This window comes from Mobula birostris, chromosome 7, assembly GCF_030028105.1.
Source record: "Mobula birostris isolate sMobBir1 chromosome 7, sMobBir1.hap1, whole genome shotgun sequence".
Classification (NCBI taxonomy): Eukaryota; Metazoa; Chordata; class Chondrichthyes; order Myliobatiformes; family Myliobatidae; genus Mobula; species Mobula birostris.
This window is the reverse complement of record NC_092376.1, coordinates 49,605,135-49,625,866: the sequence shown is the minus strand read 5'-3', so window position 1 is coordinate 49,625,866 and position 20,732 is coordinate 49,605,135. Positions and strand designations below refer to the sequence as shown.

The window sequence follows — 20,732 nt, the reverse complement described above, 5'->3', positions numbered from 1 at the left end:
GAATTCTGTAAATACCAGCTGCCCCGAGTCTCAGGTTATCTTTGACCCACACAAGCTGTGATTTTGAGCTTCCTTGCAGGTTTGTGGTATGGTATTAATCTGGTATTTCTTCAGGATCCTGGCAATCCTTCAGGAAACCATGGAAATATGGAGAAGATAGGTGGTAGCGATGCCTTCCTCCTCGTTGTTAGGTTTCCTGGTTTTTCCGTCAGCCCTTTTAAGGGCCCGATTGATTTCCTTCACCTTGTAGCCATTCTGTAGGAATGTCATGCATAATAGTCTTATTTTCTTGTGCAGACCCTCTGGGTCCGAAATAGTTTTCGCACAGTTAATCAAAGTAGAAAGGACCGCTCTACATTGGGAAGTGTGATGGTGGCTGTTATTGTTGAGGTCCAAGTCAGTTTCTGATAGATGCCATGACCAAGGCTACTGTCTGGTTTTCGTCATATTAGAAAGTCCAGGAATGGGAGTAATAAATATATCCACTGCATTAGATCTGCTCTGGACATCAACTCTTCATCTGGAATTGTCAACCTTCTTCTCTCAACAGGTCCACTGCTGCCCAAGGTGAACTAGTTTCACAAAGGAACACTGCGAAGCAGGCCAAGAAATACAACAAACTATCCCAACGAAATGCAGCCATCCCACCAATGGACCCAGAAAGGATCCAATGCCATCAATCAAACTGGGCAAAGCATCAACAAGGCGACTAGATCGATCCTCACCAAGGGGCTAAGCTTCACTCCAGTCCCCAGAGCTATACCTTATCGGGATTACATTTGTCAAATAGAGAAGCAATCTAAAAACTATCATGCGATATTGCAGAGGAGGCGAGGATAGAGGTCTGCACGGCCCTCAAAAGGGCTGTTTTGCTGAAACTGAGCATCACAAAAGCAGACCAACTGGCCCTCCAGGCACTACGGTGGAACCCAGCCCATCATGATTTTACCAGCAGACAAAGGAAATGCAACCATTCTGATGCCCTTGGAGGAATACCACAGGAAAGTCCAACAGATTCTGGATGATCCCGCCTACAGAGCTCTACAGCGGGACCCCATGGCTTCGATTGAGAGGATGACCTCCACTTTACTGAAGAAATCCAGACTGCCAGCACACATATGCAAGACACTTCTGCCTCCATACCACCAAAACTTTATGGGCTCCCTAAGATACACAAGGGTTCCGCTCGATGCCTATCATCAGTGGGATAATTTTCCAACTTACTACCTCACTAAGCATTTAACGACTATGTTGTCTCCCTTTGTAAGATGGGAGCACAGAAATCTGATTGGACTAACCAATCAGGAAGGACAGACGACAGGGGTATAAATGCGCAGGCCCAGGCATCATCCCTGATAAAGATGGCACAGTTTGTCATCGAAATGTTAGTTAAGATCGATACCTGTACCCAGCTGGAGGCCGAAGAGTTTATAGAACTCAAAAATGTGAAGCACGAAATAGAAAAGTAGCGTACTTTTTGTTTTAATGGTGAGAAATTGGGCAATGATAGTGCTCAAAGCATTTTACCTGTTCTTCACACAATTCACTAAAAAAAAAATCAAGATTCCTGTGTGACAAGGTAACTAGGTAGACAAATGGTATTTTGTTCCTTTTGTTACATGACAATTTGAGAACTTGAATAGAGGAGAAAACAAGTCTTGCTGTTATTAGGCCAAGCACTGATGACTTGGTGTAGTACAGACAGTACTTCATGGTTGACAATGATGGGCTGAAGGGTCTTTTCTTCTGCTATATCACTCTATGATCCTACAAGACCTTTGACAAGACAGCATCTGGAGTTTAGTGTAGAGTTTTGGTTTCTTTACCTATAAAAGAAAATACTTGGTGTAGAAGCACTGCAGGGATGGCGAGCTTTGTACACTTAGATTGAGTAGACTAGACCTACATACCTTACAGCTTAGAAGAACAAGAGATCTTATTGAAAGTTCTAAAGATCCTGACAGGGTGGATGTTGGGTGCAGAGTTGAGAACTAGGGTCACAGTCTCAGAATGAGTACTAAGCTATGTAAGACTGAAGAGAAATTTATTCATGCAGAGGATACTGAATCTTTGGAGCTCTCTACTTAGGAATACTCTATGAGCTCTATCATCAAGTTCATTCCAAATAGAGATAGATTGATTTCTGGATATTTGATTCAAGGAAATAAGGAAATATTGCAGGAAAATGACATTGAGGTAGAACAGTAAGCTCAATTCCAAATGGCCTACGCCAGCTCCTACTTCTCATGTTTGTGTTCTGTTCTATAAATGTTGTGAACTGAATATGATGTAATAACATTATTTTAATGAGGCAGCTCCTAAGTTAGGCAACAACTCCAAATAGCGTGGCAACACAAATCAAAAATAATGTTTCCTAGGTAGCATCCAAATGAAAAATATGGCCAGAATTGAGCATCTTCCATCTGTCAACGATACAAATCTGCTGAGGGTTACTGAAGTCTGTAAACTCTGATGATACCAGGGCAGCTGTGCATTGTTGGAAGCAGATGAAAAAACATTTCCATAGACACACTGTATTAAGAGGAGTGAGGTTGAAAAGACAGCACTTCAAACCTTATTTACAACTTAACCTGAGGAGCCTTTGAAAATAGAATTATATACATAATCCATAAGATATAGGAACGGAATTAGCTCATTCGGCTCAAATCTGCTCCACCATTCAAACATGACTGAGTTTTTTTTTAAAAAAAACTCTTTCTCGTCTTTTCTCTGTAGCCCTGACACACACCTGTTAACTAGTCAAATACCCATTGATTCCTGCTTTGAATAAAACAAAAGCTACCACAGAATAAAAGAAAATCCCAAATCCAGAGAATGAAGGGACTGAAAATACACAGACCAGCAGACAAGAACTATGCTTGAAGACAATGAAAACTGCCTGAAATATTATTGAAAACAAATATTACTCTTCTCACACTGAGCAAAATAGGAAGTTCTCCATCTTCAACTGAGAACTACAGGTGACATCTGCAACCTCGTGAACAACAGGGACAAAGCACAACCTCCATCTAAAAGGCAGCAGCTTGAGACAGTGATCTTCACCTGAAATCTTAACCCTTCTCATCTACCAACACCAGCCACCTGCGCTCCTCCAGTAATATTAATGCAACTCATGCGATTGCTAGCATCATTCTCCACAGATTGCCTTCTATATGGATAAATGTTTATTTTGCCCCTCGTTCCTGCAGCTACCAATCTGCTCAATCAACCCTCATCTTTCACACCATTGTCTTTAATAAAACCTGTCCTGCATTTAGATTGACCATTTCTCCTTACGTGCCCCTCATCTCTCTCCCTCAAGTCCAGGGATGCAGATTTAAACCAGATGCTTAATTTTATTACTCACTAGACAGGACACAAAGAGATGTCAAACCCTAATCTCCACTGCCAAAACTGGTCACTTCTAGAGGATCATTCTGAAAACTAGAGCACCACGGGCTTCTGTTCTCTATTGCAAATTGTTTTATCTCCTGTCGACTTTGCCTTCAGTTTCTACAGTGGGAAATGCTTATGGACATGATCTCCAACAGACGAGAACATTTGAGTAGTTGTTTTGTTCACTTTGCTCTCGTCTTTCACACAGGGTTCAATCTGACTGGATGAAGCAGCAATAGTTTGATTACTAACTGGGAAATGGCAGAGTGGTGAGAGACAGAGCAGCAATAAATGAGGCTGGACTAATTTAAACTAGTTTAGACAACCATTAAAATGGTGAAAAGATGCACTGTGCTACCTGCTAGTGAGGCCAGAAAGAGGAAAATCATACAGTTTTCTCCTTCCTGCCATCTGGAAAAAGGCACCAAAGCATTTGGGCTCTCACGACCAGACTATGTAACAGTTTCTTCCCCCAAACCATCAGACTCCTCAATACCCCAGAGCCTGGCTTGACACCAACCTACTGCCCTCTACTGTGCCTACTGTCTTGTTTATTATTTATTGTAATGCCTGCACTGTTTTGCGCATTTTATGCAGTCCTGGAAAGGACTGTAGTCTAGTGTAGTTTTTGTTTTTTTTCTTACGCAGTTCAGTGTAGTTTTTGTATTGTTTCATGTGGCACCATGGTGCTGGAAAACGTTGTCTCATTTTTACCATGTTCTGTACCAGCAGTTATGGTTGAAATGACAATAAAAAGTGACTTGACTTGACTTTAAACACGTGACTAAGGAGTTGGTGGTGGAGGGAGGACATCAGATTCTTAGACCATTGGACTCTTTTCCAGGGAAAGTGAGACCTATATGGAAGAGACAGTTTGCACCTGAACTGGAGAGGGACTAAAATCCTAGCAGGAATGTTTGCTAGCGCTGCATTTGGGGGGGGGGGGGGGGGGGTTAAACTAGAGTTGCAGCAGGATGGGAAACAGAGTGCCAGAACAGGTAGTAGACAGATGTAGTTTAAAATCTCAGACAAAGTCAGGAATCAAAAGGTTGTGCATGGTGTGACTAATGTCCTGAGCTATACATTTCAATGCAAGAAGTATTGTAGGAAAGGCAGATGAGCTCAGGGCATGGATCAACATGTGGAATTATGATATTGTAGCCATTAGTGAGACTTGATTGCAGGAGGGGCAGAACTAGTAGCTCACGTTCCGGGATTCCATTGTTTTGGATGTGACAGAGCAGGAGGGATTAAAGGAGGTGGGGCGGTGTTACCACTCAGGAAAAGTGTCACGGCACTGCTCAGTCAGGACGACTGGAGAGCTTGCTGAGCAAGACTTTATGGGTGGAGCTGAGGATTAAGAAAGGTGTGACCACATTAATGGGGCTATATACCACCCAGCAGTCCGCAGGATTTAGAGGAATACATTTGTAGAGACACCGCAGACTGTTGCGAGAAACACAAGGTTGTGATAGTAAGTGATTTGAACTTTCCACATATTGACTGGGACTCCCATACTGTAAAAGGACTAGATGAGATAGAGTTTGTCAAATGTGTTCAGGAAAGTTTCCTTAATCAGCACGTAGAAGTCCCAATGAGAGAGAGATGCCATATTTGATCCGTTGTTAGGGAATGAGACAGGGCAGGAGACAAGAGTTTGTGTAGGAGAACACTTTGCAATTAATGATCATAATGCCAATAGTTTCAAAGTAAATATGGAATAAAGATAGGTCTAATCCACAGGTTGAGATTTTAAATTGGATAAAGGCCAACTCTGATGGTTTCAGAACAGATCTGGCAAGTGTGGATCGGGACAGGCTGCTTTCTGGCAAAGTGGGAGGTAAGTGGGAGGCCTTCAAAAGTGAAATTTTGAGAGTACATAGCTTGTGTGTGCCTGTCAGAATAAAAAGTAAAGATAACAGGTTTAGGAAACCTTGGTTTTCAAGAGATACTGAGATCCTGGTTAGGAGAGAGAAAAAAAAAGGAGGTTCATAGCAGGTATAGGCAGGTAGAAACATACGAGGTATTTAGAGAGTACAAGAAATGCAAGAGAACACTTAAGAAATCGAAGGCTAAAAGGTGGCATGAGGTTGCCCTAGCAGACAAGGTGAAGGAGACTCCTAAAGGGATTCCACAGATATGTTAAAAGCAAAAGGATTGCAAGGGACAGATTTGATCTCAGGAAGATCAGAACAGTAATCTATGCATGGAGTCAAAAGGGATGGGGAAGATCTTAAAAGGATTTTTTCTGCATCTGTATTTACTCAGAAGATGAACACAAAGTCTACGGAAATGCGGCAAAGCAACAGTGAGGTCCTGAACCCTTTGCAGATTACAGGTAAGGAGGCGTTTGCTGTCTTATGGCAAATTTGGATCAATAAATCCCCAGGGCCTGACAAGGAGATCAATTGGACCTTGTGGGGGGCAAGTGCAGAAATTTCAGAGGGCCCTAGATAAAGATTAGCTTTATTTGTCACATATACATCAAAAATATATCAAAAATACATCAATCTTCCATCCCTGAACTCAATTCACACTGCACGCTGTCGGAGCAGTGCTGCCAGGATAATCAAGGACACCACCCACCCAGCCAACACTCTTTTCGTCCCTCTTCCCTCCGGGAGAAGGCTCAGGAGCTTGAAGACTCATACAGCCAGATTTGGGAACAGCTTCTTTCCAACTGTGATAAGACTGCTGAATGGATCCCGACCCGGATCTGGGTCGTACCCTCCAAATATCCGGACCTGCCTCTCAGTTTTTTTGCAGTACCTTACTTTCCATTTTCTATTTGATTTATCATTTAAATTTTTAATATTTACTATCGATTTGTACTCCAGGGAGCAGGAAGCGCAGAATTAAATATCGTTGTAATGATTGTACGTTCTAGTATCAATTGTTTGGCAACAATAAAGTATAAAGTATAAATAAAGAGAAATGCATTATTTGCATCAAATTAAACCAGCGAGGATTACGTTAGGGGAAGCACGCAAGGATCGCCCCACTTTGGGCACCCACAACTAACTAACTGTACACCTCTGGAATGTGGGAGGAGAGCCACGTAGGTACGGGGAGAATGTACGAGTCCTTAGGGACAGCAGGAGGAATCAAACCCCGATCGGCTGTAGAGCTACCACACTAACCACTACACTACCATGCCGCCCCTTCCTTTGTGGCTCAACCAGAGCAGAATACACTACGGAAACCAGGTACATGTGAGGTCACTGCAGGGGATAGAAGGCCTTGGCTGTGCAGGGGTGGGTGGTGTGTGGAAGGGAAGGGTAAAACAGGGCAAAAGTCAGTTACTGTGATCAACATGTCAAAGTCTATGATTGTCAGCTGAGGGGAAGATAAGCCATGGGGCTGCAAATGGCAACTGGTTAAGAGAGGCTGGATTGGCAGCTTGCGGGGGGTTGGGGGGGGGGAATATCAGTGGAAGTTCAGACAGGAGCTGATTTAAGGGCAAGTGCTTTTGGCCTTGTATAGGTAGGAAGTTGGCAAAGGCTGTTTCCTTGATTGGAGTTAGTTGGGTGGGGGGGGGGTTAGTAAATGGGTGCTAACCTGGATCAGGCAAATCACCTTGATGTAGATTAAGCAGTGATGTAAAAAAAAATCTGCATAGGCTGAAAGTGCCCAATGATAGGAATACCTCCAAACCACAATGCTCAAAGCCAAGGGAATGACATGCATCTGACATGGAATATAGCTGACCTACCAAGTACAGTTCTCAACAGAAGGTTTGTTATGTTTGAGTTCAGTGGTGAACTCCACTGCTTCACAAGTGGTCAAAAGAAAATAATTGGTCTCATAATTGTTTCACAGCACAAGATCAAGTAACCACCTGGGGCAAGGGTTCCCTGGGGTCCACAGATCCCTAGCTTAATGCTATTGGTCCATGGCACAAAAAGGTTGGGAACCCATGACCTAGAGAGAAGCTCCACTAAATTAGAATCTACATTTTTAAATTAGTTTGTTGAAGTCAGTAGCATTATTTAATTTTAGACATTAAAGACATTAGACATTAACCATGCAGATATTTAACAAATGAAAGGAATTTCGGAAATAGCCAGGAGAGTATTGGAGCAGTCAAGTCCAGTAAGATTTAATAAAAACGTTGAAATGGTCTCAACAGATTAGTTGATAGGTGAAGAAACCTTCAGAGGGTCATGAATATTCCAGAGTTAAAGCTTAGAATAGGGATTAGAAAAAGTGTTGGGGTTCCATGCAATAAAATTCACCTGACCAAAAAGAGGAAGGACTGTTGTCAAGGGAACAGAGTTTCTGACAGGGATCAAAGAAAACAATAATGATTTTCCCATTGTTTGATGGACAGAAATAGAAAGTAGTATGAGGATTAAAATAATAATAATAATAATAATAATTATTATTATTATTCAAGGATTGATTCCTGTGGGACTTTAGAAACATTAGCTAATACCGACTGTTGATTTTGCAGCATTTATCTTACTGTTGAAATTCCTTCACTGCCAAATTCCTTTGCGTTCTCCACCAGCCTACACCTTAAGCATTCTGTATTCTTCTACCTACATTTTTGAACATTCATCTCTGAAACCCAAAGTACATTATCAAAATTTTTATATTGTATACAACCTTGTCTTCTTACAGGCAGCCACAAAAGAAACCAAATAGAACCCATTATAAAAGACTGTTAACCACACAATGTGCGAAAAAAAACCACACACATTGTGTAAACAATAAAAAATAAGAAAATAACATTTAGAACTAAAGTCCACAAAAGTGAGTCCACAGCCATGAAGCCAGTCATCACTGTAGCAGGTCCAGGAGCTCATTAGTTGCAGGCCACAGTCTCTACACAGAACTGAGACAAGTAAACGTCACTGAGCAGCAAGCTGAACACCAGCCCATTCTTTGCCATCAGCCCTGATACCCTGACCTTTTCATCTGCTCATTCCTCCCTCTTGGATCAGGATCCTATCACACCCTGAATCTGCTGCTTCCAATTGGTTCCAAGTCACTCCAGCAAAGGCCAAGTATTAGCTCATTCCTCACTCTTGGGCCTGGGCCCCGCTACCTCAATATAGCCTGTACACACCATGCTACAACCACCCTGTAACTTTGAGATTTCAGTTCACACCACAAAAATGGCAGGTCATACAGGTGGTTCAAAACTCAACTCCGAAAGGGAAGCTACAGGCCACAGTGATAGTTGTCCAGGAAAAGAGTGATTAATAAAGTAGTTAGTAGTTATGTTTGCTGTCAGTAAGGCATCGTTATCCTTCACCAGTGCCATCTTAAATCAGCTTGAAACAGTGGTGTGTCCTCAGCATTCAAAGCCTTACCTCAGGAATTACTTCCTCAAATCACTCCACTACTGTTTTTCCTACAAGACCTATTGTAACCTCTTTCAGTCACTCATTCTGATATCTTGCTTTGGTTTGGAATCTATGTGTGTCTCACAAAGTTTCTGTGAAGCATCTCAGGAAACCTCATGTAGAAAAGGCACTACACAAATGCATAATTTTTTTTATTAAAAAAGGATGGTTTGGGGTTGGGCATGAGTTTATCTGAACAGACGGAACAGAAGCAGAGGTAGGCCATTTGGCTAAGTTTGCTTTGCTATTCAATAAGATCATGGCCAATCTGATCTTAGCTTCAACTCCACTCTCCCCCTTTCACAAAGGAGTGAGATAGATCTACTGATTGAGTAGCAGCACAACAACCACCTCATGCTCAATGTCAACATGACCAAAGAATTGATCGTAGATTTCAGGAAGCACAAGTCCGCAGAACACACAGCAAGTCCTCATCAGAGGGGTCAGCAGTCAAAATGGTGAGCAGCTTTGATTTCCTGGGCATCAACGTCTCAGAGGATCTATCCTGGGCCCAACATACTGATGCATTTGCAAAGGTGGCATACCGGCAGCTATACTTCATTAGGAGTTTGAGGAGATTTAGTGTGTCAAATACTCGAACAAATTTCATCAATGTACTGTGGAGAGAGTTCTGAATGGTTACATCATTCCCTGTATGGAGGCTCCAATGCACAAGATGGAAAAAGGCTGCAGAGGGTTGTAGAATCAGCCAGTTTTACCACAGGCTCTCACCTCCCTATTACAGAGGTACCACACTGTAATAGGTATTACTCCCTCTTAGAGGTATTACACTGTAATAGGTGTTACTTCCTCTTACAGAGGAGAGCTTCAAAAGGCAGTGCCACAGGAGGCAGCACAGGAGCTGAAGACGCTCACTCAATGTCTTAGAAATAGCTTCTTCCCCTCTGGCATCAGATTTCTGAACAGTCCAATGAAACCATGATCATTACCTCACTATTCCACTTTTGTACTATTTTATTCTTTATTGTAACTTAAAAGAATTTTTAATGACTTGCACTGTACTGCTGCCAAAAATATTTAATGGCATCCATATGTCAGTGATAATAAACTGCATCTTGACTCTGATTCTAAGAACAATCTTGTTGTTAATGTTTAACCATACTGTGAATATTGTTCCCACTAACTTTCTGTTAGCGATAAATGTTATGTACTTTTTGAAGGTCAAATGATAAGACATTTTTTATTTCCTTGCTACTAAGATACTGTACATGAAAATAAGTTACACAACTTTATGATTAGTTCGAATGAAAAATAAAGTAGTGATTTAACTTTTTATTTCAACTTTTCCTGAGGTCAAAGAATCTGAGTCACTATTTCTTCTGTTGCCACTACACATTTATTTTCAATACTCCCCTTTAAATGTAACAACCATGAACTGAAAAAAATGGTCTTTCCTGATTTTTTGATGGATGTTTCATTAAAGAATGTTATCAGAATCAGATTTATCACCGTCTTATTTAACATGAAATTTGTTTCAAAACAGCAGGAAAGTGCAAAGTCACAAAATTAATGTAAATTACAAATTAAAGTAATGCAAAAATTAGGAATAATGATGTAGTACTCATGAACCGTTCAGAAATCTGATGGTGGAGGGGATGAACCAGTTTCTGAATCATGGGACTCCAGGCTCCTTTACTTCCATACTGAAGAGTAACCAGAAAAGGGCATATCCGGGATGGTGAAGATCTTTAGTGATGGATGCTGCCTTCTTAAGGCACTGCCTCTTAAAGGTATCTTCAATGGTAGCGAGGGCTGTGCCCATGAGGGATCTGGCTGAGTCAACAGCACTCTGCAGCTCTTGTGATCCTGAACGTTAGAGCCTCCTACCAGGCAATGATGCCGCCGGTCAGAATACTCTCCACCTTACCTCTATAGAAATCTGCAAGAGTCTTTGCTGACATAGCGGATCTGTTCAAACACCTAAAGAGCAGAGTTGCTGATGTGTCTTCTTTATTATTGAGTCAGTGTTGGGCCCATGTTGAATCCTCCAAGATAATGATGCCCAGGAACGTAAAGCTGCTCATCCTTTCCTCTGTTGACACCTCGACAAGGACTGGTGCGTGCTCTCCGGACTTCCCCTTCCTGAAGCCTACAACCATTTTCTTGGTCTTGCTGACTTTGTGCGAGGTTGTGGATGTGACCCCACTCAACCCGCTAACCTATCGTGCTCCCGTACGCCTCCTTGTCGCCATCTGAGATTCTGCCAACAACAGTGGTTACCACTGGTTAATCTACAGATGGTATTTGAGGCACACTTAGCCACAGTTACAGGTGCAGTGAGAGGAATGAAGTGGGCCTGTGTTGATTGTACTGACTGTGGTTTCCAGATGATGGAAGTCAAAGATCCAGTTGCAGAGAAAGGTATGAAGCCCTGGTTTAGATGTAATAATTCCTTCACATATTTGGTTTTATTGAAAGCGACACCTGCTCTGAACAACTTACAACAACAATTTTCACTCAGTAGGAACATACTTTAAGAAGCTAGTAATTATTGTTAAACAAAAGAAATGCAAAAAGCTTGGTCAAAAAGTTAGGTTTTATAGATAGTTTTCAAGGAGAAGGGAGGATTTTAAGGTGAGAATTCCAGGAGTTTAGAACTTTGATCACAGAAGGTACAGTTTCCAATGATGGAGCAATTTAGGAAAGGGATGAGTAAGATACTAGAATTGTGGGACTACCAATATCACAAAGAGTTATGGGACAGGAGGAAATTACAGAGATAAATTGGGTGAGATTATTGAGGGATTAAGACAAACATGAGAACATTTAGCCCACTGGGCCAGCAGAGATTTGAGAGGACACAAACTGGGAGGCTAAACAATTTAAGAAAGGCCCAAGTGAAGTTTTAGCAGCAGCTGACCTGAGCCTTAGCTTAATTCCAACAATTCTGTCTATGATGACAGACACGGGAGTCTAAAGTTCAACATGCGATCAATACAACACCAAATGTGTGAACTCCATGTTCATGACAGCCATGAAGGAAGTGATGGAGTCTGCAACTGTAGAATGGAGTTTGTGATAGAGCCCAAACCTCCATTAAAGGTTGAAAACTACATACTTGGCTACTCACAAAAAAGCAAACTGCCAGCTTACGTTATACTTCGTGCTGCCTTGGTAAGGCAGGCAGCATCCACCCTGGAGACTCTCTCTTCTCCCTTCCTCCATTGAGTAGAAGATACAAAAGCCTGTTATTGGGCTCCTGAACAGATCTCCTGTATGATAATAGACTCTTGCCCTCACAATCTACCCGATTGTGATCTTGGATTTCACTGTTTACATGCATTGCACTCTCTCTGTAGCTTTTGCACTTATCCTGCATTCTGTTACTGTTTTCCTACCTCAATGTGCTGTGCAATATGACCTGTATGAACGGTGTGCATGAAATGTTTTCCCACTGAATCTCAGTACATGCAACAATAATAAACCAAAATCATCATTATTTTCCAACAGTTTTCAACAATAAAGTTTTTAAAAAATTATTTACCAGTTTGGTCTGTCTTTCTACAGCTCCTTGTAGGCGGCACTTTAAGTAGCTTGCTTAACTCCGTCTGATCTTTGAATTTTGCTTTCCTTATTTCCTCAAACCATTGGCCAGTTATTCCTTTCAACCACAAGCTGTTGGTATTCTTCTTCTTGATTTCTCTAAAATTTAAATATTTATTAGTAATTCAGGGAAACAGAATTGACACTTCTATTCATGCTGAGGAGCCTTTCCAGAACAATTTCTATCATCCATCTTATAATCAATATTTGTCTCAATAATTCTTTGTTTGCGATCACAGAATTTCAGCTCAGTCCAGCTCCATTTCATTAAATCTGACATTCAGGTTATTTGGAGAAACTTTTATCTTAGATCTTTAGTGATTTAACGATTATTTTGCGAAGATAAAGGGAGTAGTAGTTTTTGTCAGAATGCCATTTTTCACCAATAGGCTGCCCATCCAGGATATCATTAAAGGATCCATCCTAGAGCACCACAAACTTCAAGAGATTTACTGACAAAGCTTTGAACAATTTTTTTCCCTACCTGGGAAAGTTACAGGGCCCTGATTAATGCAACGGCATCTTTCCTAACAAAGGTTATTGCACATAAACGGCAATCACCCTATAAAACTGCTCAGATGTTGGATATTTTGTGAATACTTTCCTACAAAGGCAGCATCAATTTTTCTTCACTAGGCAAATTAAGGTTGAAAGAGTGCAGAGAAAATTTACAAGAATGTTGCTGGGACTGGAGGACTGGAGTTATAAGGAAAGATTGAACAGGTTAGGACTTCATTCCTTGAAATGTAGAAGATTGAGGGAAGATTTGATAGGGATACACAAAATTATAAGTGGTATAGATAGGGTAAATACAAGCAGGCTTTTTCCACTGAGGTTGGGTGGGACTAAAACCAGAGGTCATACCTTAAAGGTGAAAGGTGGAAAGTTGAAGGGGAACATGAGGGGAAACAACTTCACTCAGAGGGTGTGAGAGTGTGGAATGAGCAGCCAGTGCAAGTGGTGCATGCAAGCTCAATTTCAAAATTTAAATGTGGATAGGTACATGGATGAGGTCGATGGGAGTAGATAGTTTAAATGGTTCAGCACAGACTAGATGGGCCAAATGGCTTGTTTCTGTGCCATATACTTCCACAACTATGACTAGCTTGGGAGTCTATCAAACAATTGATAACCATAATAATTGTATTCCTGAGAATAATTTTCCTGTGTACTCGGTACAATTTGTTTTGGAAAGCTGTACTACCATAATAGGAGGAAATCTGCAGATGCTGGAATTTCAAGCAACACACATAAGAGATGCTGGTGAACGCAGTGGCCCGAAACATCGACTGTACCTCTTCCTAGCGATGCTGCCTGGCCTGCTGTGTTCACCAGCAACTTTTATGTGTACTACCATAATGTTTGTTTTCAATTTAAAATAAATTTTAAAGACAGAAAGGCTTCCTTTCAAATTAAAAATCTAATAATAACATTCAAATTTCCAACAGCAAAAACATTATGCTTTCTTGTTCCATGTTTAGATGTTTATACTGAAAATGTTTCAATAATGTTGCAAAATGAAGGTGAGTTGGCCTTATCAGCCTACGTTGGAATTATTGGCCTAAGACTGTTGAATATTTATTTTGAGGGTGTTCATTAAAAACATTGCCAGGATTCAGACTAACAAATCTCATTGGTTTCTTACACTAGATTTTACGAGGGGTGATTGATATGTTCATGGCCTAAGGTAGGAATAGTCAATTTTAGAAAACCGAGCACATTTATTTTTCAACATAGTCCCTTCCTACATTTACACACTTAGCCCAGCGGTTGTGGAGCATACTGATCTTGGACCTCCAGAAAGTGTCCACAGATGGGTGATTGATAATTTCGTGGCTGAAGGTAGAAGGAGATGAGTTGTACAGCTCTCGTTACATGCACATGCAAGTCAACTCAGTGATTATGCAGAAAGTTTGAAGTTTCATTTCCTTAGGCCACGAACTTATCAATCACACTTTCTGGAGGTCCAAGATCCGTATGCTCCACCACCGCTGGACTAAGTGTGTAAATGTAGGAGGGGACGATGTTGAAAAATAGATCGAAAAATAAATGTGCTAGATTTTCTAAAATTGACTGTCTACCTTAGGGCACGAACTTATCAATCACTCCTAGTATTAATAGTTGGGTCAATGGCAGCCGGTTTCCGACTCGTGTCAGGAATCGCAGCAACTTCATCCGACCGAAAACCTTTGGCTCATCAAATGGAAGAGTTTGGATTAGTACTTCTGATTGCAAAAAATATATATACAATGCCCCCAGCAACATGGGCTATCATTCCCCGACCTCTAAACAGGCAATACAATTTCACAGTGACTCCCTCTGAGTCACCGAGTTGTGAAGCATACTCGGGAAATTTTCTTTCGATTTGCAGGTAGTAGTGTCGAAGACTCAGCAAAAGTTTACAGCTTGCATCCGACATCATTATTATCCATATAACATTTTATTCTATCATGTCTTTAAATTGCAGAACTTGTATTCGGGAAGCTGGCTGGAAAATACATAGCTGGGCGAATTCCTGTTCCAGCTTACTGAGAACATTTAACTGCTGCAATTCCGGAGGTAGAGATTTGCTTGGTGTAGGCAGGTATAATTCACCTGAGAGGTATGCAGGGCTTACATGCGCATTTAGTAATTCAAACTCAAAATCCCGGCATTGGCGAAATTACACAAGACTGCAATAATCGTTGTTTGTTTGCCTCAAAGATTATGATTTCCTTTATAAACTTAATTCAAAAATAAATCTGGAGGAAACACATCTAATGGCAACAAGGGTGGTTTGTGAACTCATTAAACAGCTCGTTCCAGTTTGTTGTTACATATTGATCTAGCACTATTTTAACAATGTCCCTCAAATCGAACGTGCTCCGCTGCAATCAGTTTAGTTTGAATTGATTGTTAGAGATTATATATAAAAATAGAATAAGTAATAAGGACTACATCCAAAATTGCATTTTCTCATCTTAATATCACATTTCATGCATCGCAATGGGGAAAATACTCATTTTCGAAATGAAACATTTAAATACCCTTCTTACGCTAAAATGATTACTGCATCATTGCATTAATTCAATCCTCACAGTTTGCAAGGAATATTTAATTAACTTGCCATGCAGAACGAAATACTTTTAAACAAACAGTGGCTCCACAGTTCAACAACTCCGAAGTCTCAGGCGCCAGTGTCCGAACCCTGGCACCAGAGAGGCATTACATACTTGAGCCTCTCAGCATTCATCCTCTGAACCTCCTTATTTCGCTCCAACACGCCCAGGATCGCGGTCACTTCTTCATGATTCAGAAAACTCAGATCTACCGAATGGCTCGAGTTAGACGTCCAGCGTTTAAACATCGCAGAGCCCCGTCTCGGAGGCGCTCTGCGGAAACACTCCCGGGCATAGCTACCGGAATGACGCGATCACCTTTGCGCCAGCGACTTGGGGCGGGTCGGCGCCGTTACCATGGAAACACAGGGGAGCATTGACCTGGGTGTTCACCTCAGAGTCTACATTCGCTTATCAATGCATTCATCTTCACAGCGCGGCTTTCTTTTGGGAACTTTGTTCAGTGGATAGATAAATCCACTCAACTTTAAATCCAGTTGAATTAAAAACAAAAAAAATACTTCTTCTGAAAGTAGAAGCGCACACAAGGCGGCGGTGGACGTGCCAGAGATAGGAGGGGCCGACTTTCTGTGGTCAACCACAAGAGAGGGTGATTTTCCACAGTTCATCCCGGTTTCAAGGGCTACAGTCATTTCAGAGAGGGCCGCGGAGAGTGGCTGATGTCACCTCTCGCATGGCTCATGGTTGATTACATCCAGTGAGCCTCCAGGTCAGTAGTTTTCAAATTTATCTAGATAACGCAATTTAATCAAAACAGCGCAATTAGCAACTTCCATGGAACCAAAACTCTGATTGCAACTGCAATTAAACACTATAGCTAAACTCTAAAGGGCATGTCATAGGAAGATATTTCATCTACTGAAACGCCGCTAGCATAGGCGAGTTTAGGGTAACAAGGGCGGAGGCAGGAAGATCAGTCTCCAAGCTAAGGAACCACCCTGTCTTTTGGCCTCTTTCCCACCTTTCCCCCGAGCTCTTTGGGACAGCACGGGAGCGAGAAGCCCAAAGTTCTTCTCTTCCATCAGGTCTCTACACTCCTTGGACCCACATGATTAACTCTTAACTGATCCCTTTTGGTGACCCATAACTAAAAAAGGCAACAACTCTCCCTCTGAAAACCATTGCCGTACGTCGATGGCATCCACACTGACAGTGAGGGAACAGCTTTTTCTCCCCCCACTGGGAAGCACGGCTTTCTTTGAGCCATCAGCATGAGATTTATCTGAAGCTACCATAGTCTCCTTTCTTGAAAATAGTCAAGATTACAACATTCCTAAATACCTTGATATATTGCCAGAGACTGGAGATAAGATTTTCAATCTGAGTAGTTCTGCCATTATTTGAAACTTTAGCAGGGGAACTTCTACTCACAAAGCCCATCGGTTGAGGACGGGAATGAGATTGAGGTGGACAATTTGCTCTGGGATTCTGGTAACAGCACCTACATCAAGGATGGAAGTGCTGTTACTATGGAAATGATTAACAGTCCATGCTTTCAGCTGAGGTCCTTCAGGACCCAATGCTTTGGGTCCTGAAAGGTCTCAGCCCAAAATATCAACTGTTTATTCATTTCCATAGATGGCACCCGAGCCACTGAATTCCTCCAGCATTTTGTGTGTGTGTTGCTCCGGATTTCCAGCATCTCGTGTTTATAGAAGTGCAGTTGCTAAGTTTTCTGAGGTGTTCCTTCCAGTGGATGCTGATGGCTTCTCTGACCTTGAGAAGTTCACCTCTGTTCTTTGCTCTCAGTGGAATGGGCCCTTGAATATTTGGGCCACAGGTGGTCTTGACAACACTGAATCTAGCAACTTGTTGGATCCCTTTTAGTTTTATTTCTGTACACCACCATCTGTTCATCATTGTTCGCTGTTGAGTTGTTGCTTGTCCCTTTAGGATGACAGAATTTCCAATTCAAGAATGCCTTGCTGTGATGGTTAAACAACACCAGGTGTTGCAAGGGAATGGGGCGAACTCAAACGCAGGACACTGACACGGAGGTAGAGTAATCTAAAGTGTTTATTAACGGTTACGGGGAAGGCCGGGGACTGAGGAAGGCTTGGCCGGGGATCGAACCTGGGTCGCTATGGTGGGAACACGGTGTTTAACCACCGAGCCAACAGAGAGTGTAGGCGGGTGGTGGAACGAGGCAGAGCAGGTGTGAGCGTGGCTTAAGGAGAACAGCAGGTGGAAGGATGAGCAGGAAGACAGGCGGCATGCAATGCTCCTATTAACACGGAGAGACAGAGTTAACACAGGCAAACAGCGCGGAACAGAACTTAGAATACACAATTCTCAGCGGTCGAGAGACAGGGTTAACAGGCAAACAGCGCAGGAACAGAACTTAGAATACACAATTCTAAGCTGTTGAGAGACAGAACTAACACAGGCAAACAGTGCGGCTGAATGGAGGAGCAGGAGGCAGGCAATACTTTTCTTGACGCGGCGTTGCTGGAACTGAATGGACGGCAAACAGGAGACAGGCAGCAGGCAACACTCATCTTGACATGGAGCGTTACATGGAAAGGCAAACAGGAGATAATACTTTTCTGACACATGGTGTTGCTGGAGCTGAATGGCAAACAGGAGCCACGCAGCAGGCAAAACTTATCATGACACTGAGCGTAGAAAGGCAAGTGGCAGACAATACTTTTCTTAACCCGGAGAGATGGAGTTACACAGGTAAACATCGGTACTGAAGTATAACTTAGAATACTTACCTTGACACACGGAGAGACGGAGTTTCACAGGTAAACCTCAGTACTGAAGTATAGCTTAGAATACACCATTCTAAGTCGCTGGGAATGTGAATTACTGCACAGGCTGAAGCAACGGTCTGGCAACGAATGGATGCAAAGCCGGGGTTTTTATGCAGCAGGTTTAGAAGAGAATCAGGTGCCGCAATCAAGGGGCCCAGGAGAACAAGGGAATTAGGAATTATCAGAAATAAAAGGGAATTAGGATAATAAGAGGAATTAACAGTCGGGACTGTGACACCTGGACTCTCTGGTCTTGCTCATCAGACCATTCCTAGTGCTTTCGGCTATACATGAATAGAATCTTTAAACTGTAGTTCGTATCCATGAGCTTACAGCCAGTTCATTCATTGTACACATTCTGTGGTAGCTTCTACTGGTTGGGAACCATCTGATTATCTGTGAGGCACTGTAGGAGAAGCACTAATTTTGTGGGTTTTTCCAGAATTGATTTACTTGTGGCAATGCTTCTATAGTCATCATTGTTTTGGACTAAGATGATGAATTCAGAAAGTGGATTGGGTGATAGACAGATTCACAATAGACTGTCTTAGTGCAGACCCATCTCATGTATCACTGTCCAGTGTTTTACTTTTTTTGCTGCAATGCTACACCTCATCTCCAACAAGCTTCATGCAAAAGTGAAGCTAATCTGTAAGATCTGTGTGTGAGGATGTCAACGTCATGCAGCACAACATCCAGACTCCCAGATCTTGATTCCTGTCTTGGAACTTCAAAACCACTTCTTCCTCGTCCCTTCTGAACCTGTACTGCAGGCTAGCTTTCTTCACTACCACTGTTTCCATCGTGATTTCCATCTTTTGAAGGAAACCGAGATCCCCACACTTGAGAAAATTACAGTATTTCTTTGCAATAAAGTAGGTTTAATTATGTAGTTTTATATCTGTACATATTGTATATTGTCAATTTAGAAAGGACACTCCCAACATCAATGTGATATGTTGTAATACGAAATTATTATGCACAGAATTCTACATATTTGCTATCTGTTGCACCTTATTTGTTCAAAGTAAATTATACAGGAAACATGATTATATGCTTCTAACCTCTATGTGTAAAGAGTTTATCCCCACTCCCATTCTCCCTTTAAAAGTCTTCAAGCCACATCTATGAAGGGGGAAGTCATTATGCCTAGCCCACCCACTTATGGTTTGGCATGCTTTCTAATTTCTTTGCCTCCCTATTAGTGGTTCTGCCCTCATCTGCCTCAATCTTAAACTTTAGTATTCCCTGTTTAAATTTTAATGCCTCTCTACCACCCCTTTCACCTTTAAGACAATTCTACAATCCCATCTCTTTAAACATTTTTTCAGTCAGCGAACTTAATTGCTCCTTCTGTTGATTAAAGTCAAATTTTATTTTATTATACAGGTGAAATACCTAGACAGGTTTAACAATGTTAGAGATACCGGTAGTTGCTGTTTTAGTCATGGACTATGGGGAAGCATATCAATAAGTGAATGGTCAGCAAATTAAATTTGCTCATGATACTACACTGATTGGCCTAATCTCAGATAATAATGATGCAGCCTACAGAGAGGAAGTCATCACTCTGACACAGTGGTGTCAAGAAAACAACCTCTCCCTTAATGTTGCAAAAACAAAGGAGCTGGTTGTGGACTACAGGGGGAATGGAGACAGGCTAGCCCCTATTGAAGCAACAGATCTGGGGTTGAGAGGGTGAACAGCTTTAAGTTCCTTGGCATAAACATCACCAAGGATCTCACATGGTCCGTACATACCAGCTGTGTGGTGAAAAAGGCACAACTGCACTTCTCACCTCAGACGGTTGAAGAAGTTTGGTATGGCCCCCCAAATTCTAAGAACTTTCTATAGGGGCATGATTGGGAGCATCCTGACTGGCTGCATCACTGCCTGGTATGGGAACTGTACTTCCCTCAATTGCAGAACTCTGCACAGAGTGGTGCAGACGGCCCAGCGCATCAGTGGATGTGAACTTCACACTATTCAGGACATTTACAAAGACAGGTGTGTAAAAAGGACCCGAATGATCATTGGAGACCCGAGTCACCCCAACCACAAACTGTTCCAGCTGCTACCATCCAGGAAACTGTACTGCAGCATAAAAGCCAGGACCAACAGGCTCCAGGAGAGCTTCTTCCACCAGGCCATCAGACTGATTCAATTCAAATGCTGATACAATTGTACTTCTATGTCATACTGACTATCCTGTTGTACATACTATTATAAATTACTATAAATTGCACATTTGACCAGAGACGTAAAGATTTTTACTCATGTATTTGAAGGATGCCAGTAATAAAGTCATTTCAATTCTTGGGATTATTTAGCATCCCCAAATGGCATATTCGAGGTGCTGCAAAGGTGTTTTAAGTAGAAGACTGGGATGATGGACGACTCTGTTCTATGAAAGAAATGAGTGGAAGCTGTTTTTTTAAAAAAAATATCAGGTGGTTGTTGCACATCAGTGATGCATGGATTTTACAGAGCAAATTCTTGGTCCAATGGCAAAGAGGGCCACAGTGAATGGGACCAGGCACTGCACA

At 41.9% G+C, this 20,732-nt stretch overlaps 1 protein-coding gene across 1 annotated transcript in view; it reads right to left on the bottom strand.

The window, feature by feature from the left end:
• LOC140200180 (uncharacterized) overlaps positions 1 to 15,696 on the bottom strand; it is a 33,648-nt gene extending 17,952 nt beyond the window's left edge. The window contains exons 1-2 of the mRNA XM_072263102.1: positions 15,524 to 15,696; positions 12,253 to 12,410 (exon numbers count right to left, since the gene is read on the bottom strand). Of these exons, the coding sequence (XP_072119203.1) occupies positions 12,253 to 12,410; positions 15,524 to 15,657 (292 nt within the window). The 5' untranslated portion in view covers positions 15,658 to 15,696. The remainder of the gene's footprint in view (positions 1 to 12,252; positions 12,411 to 15,523) is intronic.
• Positions 15,697 to 20,732: the final 5,036 nt, after the last annotated feature.